Genomic DNA, 12,740 nt, shown 5'->3' with positions numbered 1-12,740 from the left:
ATATTTTAAACGATACTATAGCAACAGAATTTTAGCAGCATTTTCAATTTTTAGCACCACAAAATTAACTTTTGTCTTAATAGTGTGTTTAAAAAAGGAAACTTAGAAAAACTTTACCTTAATCTTTATTTTCTGAAAAGCTGGAACTTTTATCTTCAATCCATAATTTATACCATACTACATTTTTGAACGGATAAAAGTTTTAAAGCCAATCTTAAGGTTTGGTTTTCAAGATTTTTATATAAAATCCTCAAAAAAGTTTATAGTAAACCATGCCTTTCTTTGACACCCAACCAAACACAAATTATTTATTTGTATGACTTATTCGAAACATAACGAACGTGTTGTGCTACAAAATTACTAGTTTTATTCCCAACTCCTGCAAAATCGTTAGTGTTTTGCAAAAATGTTGAAAAAATTCGTGGAGGTGAACGCGGAGTGCAGTCCATCCGCAAATCCGTATGAAGTGCGTACGTTTCTGGGCAACGAGACATCGCCGGAATGGAAGGCGGAGAACTGTCCGCCCCGCGATCGTGTTTGTCAGAAGAAGCCGCCCAACTCCACGATCTCCCAAGTGCTGACCATCGAGGATGAGCTGCGTCGCATCCACCAGAAGGCGGAGGAGTCCCGCTTCATTAGGCCCTACAAAAAGCAATGTGCCCTATACGACGAGTACACCATGTGCATCATTCCACAAAGGACGCCGGCGGAGCTGAAAACGCACGCAGAGATGCGAGAGCGCCTGCTAGCAGCCCGCAAGGATTTTGGCCTAGTAGAGCACGATGCCAGAGTGGAAAGGACGTGTCCGAAGGACCTTGTGGTGCTCAACAGTCCCATGGTCATGGGCGAGGAAGAGCAGCAAGCGGAGGAAGGTGAGGAGGAGGAGGAGGGGGAGGTAAGGCCACAACTAGCCACTCCAGAGTGCAGCTCGGATATGATCATAATTCCGGATAAGCGCATGGTAAGCCTCGAAACAGTAAGATCTTGGAATCACCCCATATAAACGTTTACATCATAAGCAGTGCTTGTTTATTGATTTCTTGATAAATCAAATCCCATTTGATTTAAAACTAATTAAAAGTATGCTCTATTTTAAAGCGATATTACTTCACTAATACTTCGTAATGAAATAAATCAAACACCTTTAAGTGTGTAGATCATAAATACTAGATGACTATATAATGGCATTGGTTTCCTTTTGGCGTTCCTACTCGATCAACTCAATGTCATCGATATCTGCGTATATGCTGCCCGGGGGCAGTTCCGGCAGGGAGTTGGTTCCCAAATCCGTTTGTCCATCGCCAGCTCCACCGGTCGTCGCCAGCGACAGGCCGCGATATGCTCCAGAAACAGCCTGCTGCTGCATATGCACGCCCAGCTGGGAGATGAGCTCCAACGCCTGGACATCCGAGTTCATCAGAGCGAACTGGTGGATGATGGCCAGGTGCGGGAAAACGCCATTTAGAAGAGTGCTGGTGCCGGCGTTCATTTGATCATCGGCGTTTTCCAGGCCTTCCGGGGGAGGGATTACTTCCTCCTGCTCCTCCTCTTCAGGCGGGCTGGCTGGCGACGCCATCATGGTGGGCTCACAGGTAACCATCTCCACTCCATCATCCTCCTCGAGGTGATCTGACATCAGGCTGTTCTCACTAGAGAGATTTACGAAATCTGGGGCAAGAGGTACTGTAGACACAGCCCCAGAGGGCTCAGCCAACTCGCGTTGCATAAAGTTGGGCAGAGCATGTTTGAACTCCACAATAATGTCCTCGACAGGCAGATCCTGGCTCACGGGATTCTCTCCCTGGTAGCCCAACTCATCGGCCTCGTACTTGTACTTTCCGCGGAATCGGTTCAGCCACCGATAGGAGGGTCTAAAGGATGGCAAGTTCAAAACTGCTGCCATTCTGATAGCTGTTTCCTTGAGCTTTTGGTTCCGAATGCTTATGTTCAGGTGGAGTTGGGTGCATCTTTCCACCCATTCGTGTAGGAGGAAACTGATGGCACTCATCTCGAACTTACGGCGCTTGCGCGTCATCTCCTCGATTATGATAGAGGCATCGGCTTCGCTCAAGGTGGCCAATTGTTGGAGCAGCTCCTTTTTCTTGTCCAGGATTCGGCGAATTTGGGTGGCGCAGCAGTGGAACATCTTGGCCAGACTGTTTCTCGAAATATTGGTCTCCTCATAGTACCGGATCACGGCGATCTTTTCGTAGAAAGTGAGGATATTACGCTCATTTCGCCGGGATTTGATCTACGGAGGGGGAGAGAAAGCCAATTGAGCTTTATTAATAATTGTCATATCCTGTTCAGTCGAATTTAATTAGCACTTAAAGTAGCACACTTAAGTGGTGGAAGTGCGTAAAAAGAGGATTTATATATCCCTTAAAAGATCCTTAAAAAAAAAATCCTTTTTGAATAAAATAAATGTTGAATTCAAGATAAATTTTTTAAATTTTGTATAATTATGATTTTTAGTCTTTCTCTTTTCTTAACATCCAATTAAAAATATTTTAAATTTTTTATTTTAAGATATCGAAAATAGTAATATTTTCCAGTTACTTAATTTAGTAAATAAAACAAAGATCATATACATCTTAGAATTTGTATTAGGGTTTTAATTTTTCAACTTTAAAAGAATATAAATCTAAGAAATTAATATTTTTCTTATTTTTTGTGTTTAAATTAGTGTTATTATTATTATAAATATTACTGTGATGTTTAAATCCTTGAAAAGGATAAGTCTACTTTTTATAAAAGCTTCCCCATGGCAGTTAATGGCTTTCAGCGCCCTGTTTTCAGATATAAAATGCTAGGAAAGAGGTTAAACTATTATTAGTCCTTGAAGATTAAGAAAATTCCCTTTTGGAGAAGAACACCAACTTGAATGATCAGGTCCTGAAAAAGGTCCTGCATATATGTATGTAATATCGTAAGACACTAGAACCAAGGACTTCTGTTCCACGCATATCTACGTCCTTAGTTCCAAAGCACAATGCTTAAGGGTAAATAAAAGTGCTGTATATAGATACATAAGTATCTGCGTATGTATGTAGTACATGCAGTTTAGGCGCGTGCTTGTCTGACGGCCGCGTGTCCACTCGAGGCATGTTGTGAAATCCACCCTCGGCGGGCCGCTTAAAGGCCAAGTTAACCAACCTATCTGGCTTCCCCCGGGTCTACTTACCCCTTTGCTGGTGTTGTTGCGCCGCAACGGGGCTGTTGGCAATGCCGCAATAGCTGCCATTTCGGTAGTAGTTTTAACTAAATTCCAACTAGTTATCCGCTCCTTCTCTCTCTCCTCCTGTCCTCCTTTGTCTCTCCTCCTCTTCGCCGCTAAGTGCGCAGCAGCTTCTTGCGCTGTTGTTGTTGCTCCGCTCTCTCGGCGCAAAGATCATGCGTCAGAGGACGAGTAAGTGTGTGTGTGTGAGAGAGTGACTCCTTTGAAGCTGGCACAATAAAATAGAAATAAAAGCATTTATAATACCGTTCATGCAAATGGAAAAACGTTTATTAGTCACTTTTTGTGAGTGTTGGCACGGCACGTTCTCGAATTCGCTTCGCCTCTACGTTAGCTTTTGTTGTTGCGGCTCTGACATTTTTACAATTACTGAGTAATAACACACTTGTGTGCCTGTTTCTCGGCTCCGCTCTTCGCCCCTGCCAATGTGTGTGTGGGTTCTTTGCGCGCTCCGTATGAAATAAAAACGGTTCACTATGCTCAGTCCCTTTTGCGTGGTGTTTGTTGTTGTAGCAACACAAACGACACTTGCAGCTGTTACTGTGCACAATGCGCGACAAAATATTAGTGGCTTATAGAGGAAGAAATGACTTTCTCTTTATCCTATTGGACGGTGCCAGTCATGATGCCGTACATACATATTTGCTCTATTTGTCTGTACTATATTGCACAGTGAAGGCCAAAATGTTAGTAGGTTTCCCTAAAAACAAGGTGAAACTGCTTCCTTTTTGTCCTATTGGACATTGCCGGTCATAATAATAGAAGTTTCATATTATGAACACATCATTTGTATGGTACTTAGTATATTTTAACTTGCCTTTAGTTCTCCTTTTTTCCTATTGCAAAGTTAATATACTTTTACTTATAGTACTCACCAAAAAAAAAACAACGGCAGTAATTAAATAAGATACTTGTTAAAGGTCTTAGTTCACCTGATTCCGGGTTTGGCTTGAGGCAGATAAGAAGTAAGTCTTGGGTACACAAAAGCATGCAATAGAATATTTGGAGTACCTTAAGTGACTATAACTTGCACGAAAACAGTATCGCATGTTGAACAAAATCTGTTAACAAAAAACTATATATATTTTTCAATGATTGTTATCAAGTCTAAAGAAGTTTCGAATTTTTAAAAGCTGTTGTGGAATAAAAAAATAAAGAACAAATAAAACGTTGCATACTTTTTAAGGATCTTTTAAACGATGGAATTTTGCAAGTTCTTTTTAAATATTTAGCGTTACAAGAATATATATTTTTTTTATAATTTTAAAAACAATTAAAAGACTTAGGGAAACAATATCGTATATGTTTTAATAATATTAAATTTATATTTAAGTGTTGAAAACAATTTTTTTAAACTCTAAATCATATAATAAATTTAAAAAATATCTTGTTTACCATCCAATTGTTGTTAGTAATAAAATTATTATGAAGTACTGTTAGACTGCCTCTACTATCTTTTTATCTCTCTTATCCAAACCACTACGCTCTTAACCGCGGCTGTGAGCGTTGTTGGTCTAGTGCATTGTGCAGTGGCCATATGCAAAGGCAGTGCGGTTGCAGTCGCCTCGCTTTTGTTTCATTTGCGTTGCGTTTTCCGCGTATGCTGTTCGCTATGTCTCAATTGTGGCAGTGAGGGGGCGTGGGCGACGCCGGAGGGGGTGGCAAGGCTACATGCTGGGTTACCGACTAAAATCCGATTCCTATTCGCTTGGCTCGCTGCAGAAACCTCTCCCTATCTTGGCTAATTAACTTTGCGGCGGAGATAAGAGCCTTTCTGCTCTTTGAACGATTCGTTTGCTACCCGAAGTGATATAATCGCTCTCGTATGTTTTATGGCTGTTCATAGCTGGGGTCTTATCAATAGACACGAAGCAATACTGATTTACACATGATCTTTTGGTTTAAATCTGGTTATAAATGGAATAACCAAAAAATAGTTTTAATACCAACAAGATAATCTATCCGGCTTTCTAGTGTTATTAATTTTATAGTATTAGTAATAAGCAAACAACGTATCCTTGTTCTGTATCCCAGAAATATCGTTTTAGTAATAACCTAACTTATTTTTATTAGTTCAGAGACCCCCCTTTGGAAACGCCTCTTTTGTGCAGCCTTTCCCTTTTCTCAGGGGCGCCGCCTGCAGTCGCTTGTTTGCTGTACACTTTGGCTTGGCATCCGTATATGTGTACCTGAGTTTTCGTTGGGCAGCTGCACCTGGCAAATACCAATTTTAATTCGAATTCAAAGCCATCACCGGGATTGCTGTTGCAGCCTCAGCATATTTGATGGAAACAGCTGCCTTAAGTTGATTAGTTCATCGGTTCCTTTTAGTGTTTTTCCAAGGCCAAGTGGTCTTATAAGCAGGGGGTTCTTCTCTAAGGGTTATCTTTATCGCTTATTCACTAGTTAGCCTCATGACCTTGGAATTAAGGATAATTAAGGATACCGTTTACAAATTTATTTTACATTTTATGCTATATAAGAGAGTGTTCTTTAGTGTAATCTTGGCTGCATATTTATTTTTATTTCTTTACTTATAAAGAAGTCAATAAAAATGCAATTAAAATAAACATACCATCCCAAAGTATCGTTTATAATAAGAGATATATGGCAAAAAGCACATGCTCTGCCGAGCCAACGCAATAATTAAGTGGACATCCCATCAGCACACCTGTCTTGGGCAAGATCTCGCCGTCTGCAGGCCCCGCCAGTGCCCCAGCTCCCCGTCTCCGGCCCCATCGTAACCCTACCTAGTTTGACATTTTGCCAGCGCGCCTATTCAAGAGGGTTGCGTAGTCGGAATTGGAACCAACTTGTACTGCTGGCGAGTGCGCCTTGGTGTTGGTATTGACGTGGTGGTCGTATGCTATAACTGCGCGATACTGCGCCGCTCACCTGGCTCACCTGGTCCGTCGCTGTGCTATATGTCTCGGTTTCTGTTGCTGTTGCTCTTGTTATTGTTGCTGCAGCAACAGCACGCCAGCAGATGACTTGTTTGTTCTACAGCCGAGGCAGCTTCGTATTTGGTCGTGGGGTCCGGGTTTTCAGGTCTCGGGCTAGTCGGTTTCGGTTTGGCTGGGTTTTTGGCTTTGGTCGAAGCGAACGAGAGCGATAAGATTCCGTGATGTGGCACTAAGCGCTGTTCGTTGTTTACTGCTCTGTGCATGGGACGCCTCTGTTGTTTGGTGGCCGTCATCGTGGCCAGCCAGCCATAGAGGCACACTCACTTATACGGACGCACCCCGAACCCATACACACGAGCCCCGTAATGCCATATACCGCACATAGCGCGGCGACATCAGGTCGTTATAGTCAGTCTAGTTGGCATTTCGTGCTTACCTTATGCCGCTTACTAGCTTCTTGACGAGCGCCGAGACATAACGCAGAGGAGGAAGAAAAAACAGGCCTCCCGTAAATACCATAACACGCCATTCCATGCCATACAACACAAAACCATATTGTACCAAGACCAAGACCCAGAGAAGCACAAACGCCTCCTATATACGGGGCGTCGGGCATCGGGCATCGGTGGCGTATGCGTGCTATTTTCAGCCGCATTAAAAGCTTATGGCCATGGCCAGGAAAACAGAGTCGCCGAGTGAAAGCACAGAGCTTCGCAGAGCCAAGCGCCGATAACTGGCCATATGCTATCCAATCGCCAAGACTACTGGGTCTCTGAATAATTCAATTGGCCCGGTCATGTCCTAGCTTTATTAGGGTTAAGCTACACCTTTTGTACAAGGAAAAGCATTGTTTATTAATAAACTATCATTTACAAGCCTTTGAACACACAATAAGGTTGTAATAATTTATGAATAGGTTGATCATGAAGGAAAGGAATAAAAAAGTATTCATTCAGTTCATTCTAATTTTTGAAAATAATATGCTAATATAATATTCATAGTTTATATTTAAGATTGCCAGATTATAAATATCCTTAAATATATACTTCGCTTCGAAAGCTTTTTTCTCTGTAATTGCTTATTTAAAATGTATTTTACCTTAAATAAGTAATGATATAATTTCCTCGCGCAGTTGGAGCTAAAGCGTCCCAAGAGCCGTATCTACTTGAACGAGACTGAAGTTGGCCCCCTGGAGGAGTTGCCTTTCCCCTCCTACAATCCGCGTGTCCTGCAAGAGGGCTTAGAGGGAGAGAACCTTAAGACATACGACATCATCGAGGGCTGCAGTCCCCAGGATCTGTGGACCTGGAATGTTGGCTATCAGAAGCGCGAGGAGAACTTGGACCAGGAGTTCATCGCAGCCTCTCTGCCCAAATATGGTAAGTACTTGGCAAGGGGCTACCCCATCCCTCAGAACTTTCCTATTTTTATCTAGCTTCATCGAAACTTTGCAGAAAACGACGGCGAACTTACGCTCTATAATATACCCCAGCAGCTGGAGAAGACTTTCACCGCTGAGATTGTGTTCGGCAATAGAAATATCTATCCGGAGCCAAAGCAGGAGTCTTACCGATTGCAGTAAGTGTTTAAAGATAGTTATTTTACTTTTATGAATGATTTCCTATTAAAATATTGCTTACATTATATTTTTCCTTTTCGAAAATAACATCTTATCCAGATACTATAATCGACCCAGTGAGATCGGCGCCATTATAGTAGCCTTCGTGGAGAGCTTTCGCTTGAACCCAGATTTCTGGACAGCAGCTACCATGGATGGTATCCTGAAGCGCGGCGTGAAGTTGACCAAAAAGAGCGCCGATCTGAACTACAAGTCGGAGACGAATGACTTTGACATAATTCAACAAGTGGTGGAACGAGATGCTGCCGTGGAGATAAAGATCCACTTCTCAGGACTTCTTAAGAACGAACCGAATATGTTCAAGGCCCTTTCACTATTCTTTTCCAAATACAATGCGTGTATCTTCACATCCCGCGATCTCTTCCTGCTCATCTGGAAGCGTTGCCTGAACTCGTACTATATCTTCGATCCCAATGGACGCAACGAGGACTGTGAGCGGGATTTCGAGGAAGGCAAGTGCTCACTCATGGCCACTCGCTATACGGAGCATTTGGTGCACCTGATCACCAAGTTCAGTGATCTGCAGCCGCAGGATGAGTTCAATATCTTCGAGATATCCTTGACCCAGTACGGAAAACTGAAGGAGCCGCCCATTAAGGCGGCGGAGAATGAGGAGTACCACAAGCTCTGGGCCGTGGTCAACGAGAACTTCGCGGTGAAAACAGCGGCCACTGGTGGCATTCACCAGCCCATCTCCGGCAATGAGAAGAATGCCTCGCTGGTTGTATCCTTGATAGCTCTTATTTACTCGGAATTCGAGCTTGCTAAACTCTGGAAACCTGGCACTGTGGATGATATCATAAGGTACGGCGTTGCGTACTATAAGACCCTGCGCAAGAAGTTCCGCCTGGATGGCAAACGCTGGAAGAACAAGAAGCCCCATTTGAATGTGGTGGATCTGCCGGAGATGTTTCTTATGGGTGCTTTTAAGGCCACGGTTCGCAAGCATCCCTTTATGATCAACGGTCATGTGGCGGACTGCAAGAGCTACTTGGAATCCCAGCTAACGATGGCTCTGCATCAGTTGTTCAACATGCCCCAGTGGCCTTCGGCGCTGCTCCAGATCGATAATTCGGTGATGGCTGTGTGGCGGGACAGGGAGTTCTTCTATGTCTTCGATCCCTTCCGGCGAAATCGAACTGGTCTTGTGGTAGATCCCGACGACTATACCATTAAGGGTCTAGCCGTACTGCAAATGCACGCCACCTTTGACTCCTTCGTCCGGGTGATCTACATGAATGCCTTGAAGATGCGACGTGGTGGCAAGTTCTTTATCCATGGGATCAGGACGGGTTGCATTCGCCCCTTGCAGGTGATGACACCGCAGACGAACAAGTTTCCAGGTCTGCAAATGGGGCTGCCCACCTTCACGGATGAGCCACCTATGCCGGAGTTGAAGCAGAAGAAGAGCATCGAGAGTATTCCGGAGGAGGATCGCTTCCCCACGGTCGATGAGAAGGAGATGGTGGAGGAACTGATTAACATGATCATAAATAGCATCATCAAGGAACTGCCAGAACCGCAGCCTAAGAGACCTTATCTCTATAAGCCAGCGCAGAAGGTTCTTTTGCGCACTGACCAGGAGAATCTTAAGGCCCTGCGGCTGAAGATCAAGCGAGGCTATGAGCTAGGCCAGGAGGAAGAGGAGGATCTGAAGAGGGTTCTCACGGTGGAGGAGGAAGTGGCTCTCAAGAGCAACTTTAAAGCGTTACCAGATGGTTCCTGGATCATCATGGGCACCACGCAGCTTCCTCAGTTGGATGAGGAGATGGCTAAGCTGGGAGGTCTCCTGGCTGGTTTGGTTGCCATGGCTGTTTCCTCCAAGTACAAGCTTTCCACCTGGAATGCAGACCTCATTGAATTCTCCCTTGAATCAGCCAATAGCTTTGGAGATGATTACCAGAACTACGAGTACATTTTGGCCTGCCTTTTGGCCAAGAAACTGCCGGATATTGCCATCGGAGAGAGTAACTTCAGTCTGGAGGTGAAGAAGGTGGTGAAGTCCTCGATCATGGTGCCTCTCCGCCAGGTCCTGGTGGATCTGCTGGTTGATAACAATAGGTTGCTCCTCGTTTGCCAACGCTTCTCCTGCGTGATCTTCAAGCGCTATAACTTTGTGTACATGTTCATTGGATTCCCGTGTAATGCCATTGGGTATAGAAAAGGTGGCTCCGGACCAGCTTGTCTCCTCCGATTTGTGGAACTGGATGCCCTGATCAAGCGCATTGAGTTCGGCTGCAATCCCCAGGGCTGTTCGGTGATGAACTTCATCGTGGCCTGTGTCCAAATGGTGGACAATAATATCCATGGGCGCTTCCGACCCTGGCGCAAGGAGGATGATGATAAGGAGGTCAAGCAGGAGACTGCGAGGCAGAAGAAGCTGCGCGATCAGCGGCTGGAGAAGATGCGCTACATCGACGAGGAGCTCCGCAAGGAGAACGAGCGCATCCAGATGTTCTTGAAGGCAAAGCAGGAACACTTGGACCGCAAGGCGGGAAAGAAACGTAAGTAGGATTGATTACGTGGTAATAGTATTCGTCCAAAGAATTCCGACTAAGTATTTCTAACAGAAAAGTATTTAGTAATATAATATAAATATATATTAAATATTTATAATTTAACAGGATTGACGCAAAAGCTAGTACAAAGTTAAATATAAATATTTCAGAGTTTTCAGAGTCTAATACAACTTTTAACCTTTAACAATATAACTTTGAACACTTGTCAATATATTTTGAAACCTATATTTGTGATTATCTGGTATGTTTAACTATTTTTTATGGAGTTAAAAATGTTTTTTCAATTATTATCTCATCAGAATCAATTACTAGTTATTTGTTTAAAATGCTTTTCTTCCATTTTGCAGCCGAGTACAGGGACATTGGCATCGACGAGGGCGAGGGCGAGGAGGGCGACGAGGAGGAGGACATGGTCGGCGAGGAGGAGGGCGAGGAGGAAGGCGAGGGCGAGGAGGAGGTGGAGCTGAAGCACCGACCGGGCAAGAAGCTGCCCAAGGAACTGCGCCGTGCCTACAAGCCGCGTCCCATCATGTTCGGCTACAGGATGCGCGAGAAGGACTGCAACTTCAAGATCCAAGGCAGCCTGGCGCTCGAGGGCCGTGAGGAGGGCTCCTTCAAGACGATCAAGCCGTGCTACTTCGCCTCCGCCCTGGCCATTATCAGTTGCTCCCTGCGCCCCCTGAACCAATGGAACTCCTACCGCATCGACAGGGTCATCAACAATGCCAAGGCCATAGCCACGGGAGTTTGTGAATTGGAATCGGTCTTCGAGAGGGTGGTTCGCCACGTTACCATCGATGACTACGAGTTTGACATCTGGATTCGCTGCTTCGAGCCGGCGGGCATGTGGACCCCAACCCCGGTGAAGAAACCGGGTTCTCCGGAAGTGGGTCTCATGCTTTTCAAGAAGAAGTTCGGCAAGCTGCTAAACCTGCGTAAATACATGATTATCTTCACGCCCAACGGAAGCTATGCCATCTACCACGACGAGTTCTTCCACGTGTTCGATCCTTATGGCAGTATGGAGAAACCTGGCGGGGATGAGGAGCAGACGGACGAGGGCGACGAGGAGGGTGGAGGTGGGAAGAAAAAGAAACGTTGTCCTAAAGGACCCAAGCGTTGGCCCGAAAGGAACACCGCCTCGTGGGTTCTGCTCTACGACGTGGATTCGGTGATTAAGTACATAGACGATCGCAGTGCAGTGAAGAACTGGAAGGAGAAGAACCTGTACAAGTTCTTCCTGGTGGATGTCCTGTCGCACAAGAAGGCGGCTCCGAACGCCCGAATCCTGCAACTGCTTACGGATCTCTCGATACCCATGACCTGCACCAACAAGCAGTACGGCAGACCCGAGTACGAGATCTGTGCCACCAACGAATCCCTTGGTTGGCTGGAACTGGAGAACTGTCTGCCCGTGTGGAGCAGGTTGAATCGCCGCAATACGGCGGGCAAGTACCGCAACCTGCCCATCAGCAAGATCAAGAAGTTCGACATCGAGATCGAGGGACGGCTGTGGTCCTTGTGGGGCAACCTCCACCCGGAGGCCCCGGTCTTCGAGGACGATGTGAGGGGTCGTCAGTATCTGGGCTGCTATGTGATGGCTTGCTGTGCCGCCAGTGTCTACCGGCTGATGGATTGGAGTCCCCATCTGCTGGACACCATTGTGGTCAGCGGCACCACCTACTTCAAGGAGAGCATCGATCAGATCAGCAAGGAGGACTACGAGTTCTCGCTGGAGAACCTCAACATTGACTGCTCCATGGACACCATCAACTTTGTGGTCCACATCGAGCATGTGTGCTATGGCAAACTCTATCGAGTGCCCACCTTCAACCGGATGAATCTCTCCGAGGCTCTGATCTACTTCTTCAGTCACTACCAGTTTGGCATAGTGAGTGTGCGAAAGCGTTCCCTGGCCATCGGGTTCTGTCCTGGCCACGATGGCGGATACTTCATGTACGATTGCCAGGAGAAGGACCATCCGCTGTTCCCCAAGCAGCAGGGCGCCTCCTACATGCTGCGCACCCGCCACCTCCAGGTGCTCCTCTACTGCGTGGTGGTCACCCTGAACGTGCCCTTCTACAACATCGACTTCAGCATCCACAAGGTGGAGATGCTGCGCGAAGGAGCCACCGTCGAGAACGAGGAGGAGGAGGGGGACGCCGAGGAGGGCGGCGATTGAGGAGATTTCTTTGGTATTCGTAGGGTTGGTCACTAATTGTTTGGATATTATGTATGGATTTAGGAACATAAATAAAGCTTTAAATCACTTTTTAATTGGATCGTTTTCAGGATTGCTAACATGTGGTCCTAAGGGTAATAAATTCTAATTCTAATCATAAATCAATTTCATTTAATTTCAGGATTTCTATAAATTATTACTTAAAATTAAATCAAAGAGAAGTCCCTTGACACTTAATTAAGATGTTATCCAAATTTTC

At 45.3% G+C, this 12,740-nt stretch overlaps 2 protein-coding genes across 6 annotated transcripts; one reads left to right on the top strand and one right to left on the bottom strand.

Moving 5' to 3' along the window:
• Positions 1–305: 305 nt before the first annotated feature.
• Positions 306–12,576, top strand: LOC108028675 (uncharacterized). 2 transcript variants are annotated; one of them, XM_017100609.3, is made up of 5 exons: positions 306–961; positions 7,274–7,520; positions 7,596–7,719; positions 7,820–10,284; positions 10,647–12,576. In XM_017100609.3, exons 1-5 carry the CDS (start codon positions 407–409, stop codon positions 12,479–12,481), a joined length of 5,226 nt encoding a protein of 1,741 aa, XP_016956098.1. In that variant the 5' UTR covers positions 306–406; the 3' UTR covers positions 12,482–12,576. The 2 variants fall into 2 exon arrangements, with proteins under 2 accessions (XP_016956098.1, XP_050742018.1); XM_050886061.1 differs by lacking the exon at positions 306–961 and having other exon boundaries at positions 7,321–7,520; positions 7,577–7,719.
• LOC108028676 (uncharacterized) lies at positions 1,026–6,378 on the bottom strand. Of its 4 annotated transcripts, none has more exons than XM_017100611.3 (3): positions 6,134–6,378; positions 3,185–3,446; positions 1,026–2,251 (listed from the first exon to the last, which is right to left on the bottom strand). In XM_017100611.3, the coding sequence occupies exons 2-3, from the start codon at positions 3,242–3,244 to the stop codon at positions 1,208–1,210; spliced, it is 1,104 nt and encodes a 367-aa protein (XP_016956100.1). In that variant the 5' UTR covers positions 3,245–3,446; positions 6,134–6,378; the 3' UTR covers positions 1,026–1,207. The 4 variants fall into 4 exon arrangements, with proteins under 4 accessions (XP_016956100.1, XP_016956101.1, XP_050742019.1 ...); XM_017100612.3 differs by having other exon boundaries at positions 6,143–6,378; XM_050886062.1 differs by lacking the exon at positions 6,134–6,378 and adding an exon at positions 3,624–3,670.
• Positions 12,577–12,740: the final 164 nt, after the last annotated feature.

Source organism: Drosophila biarmipes, chromosome 3L, assembly GCF_025231255.1.
Source record: "Drosophila biarmipes strain raj3 chromosome 3L, RU_DBia_V1.1, whole genome shotgun sequence".
Lineage (NCBI taxonomy): Eukaryota > Metazoa > Arthropoda > Insecta > Diptera > Drosophilidae > Drosophila > Drosophila biarmipes.
Note: the sequence above shows the minus strand (reverse complement) of the source record. Positions and strands in the feature narration are given on the sequence as shown.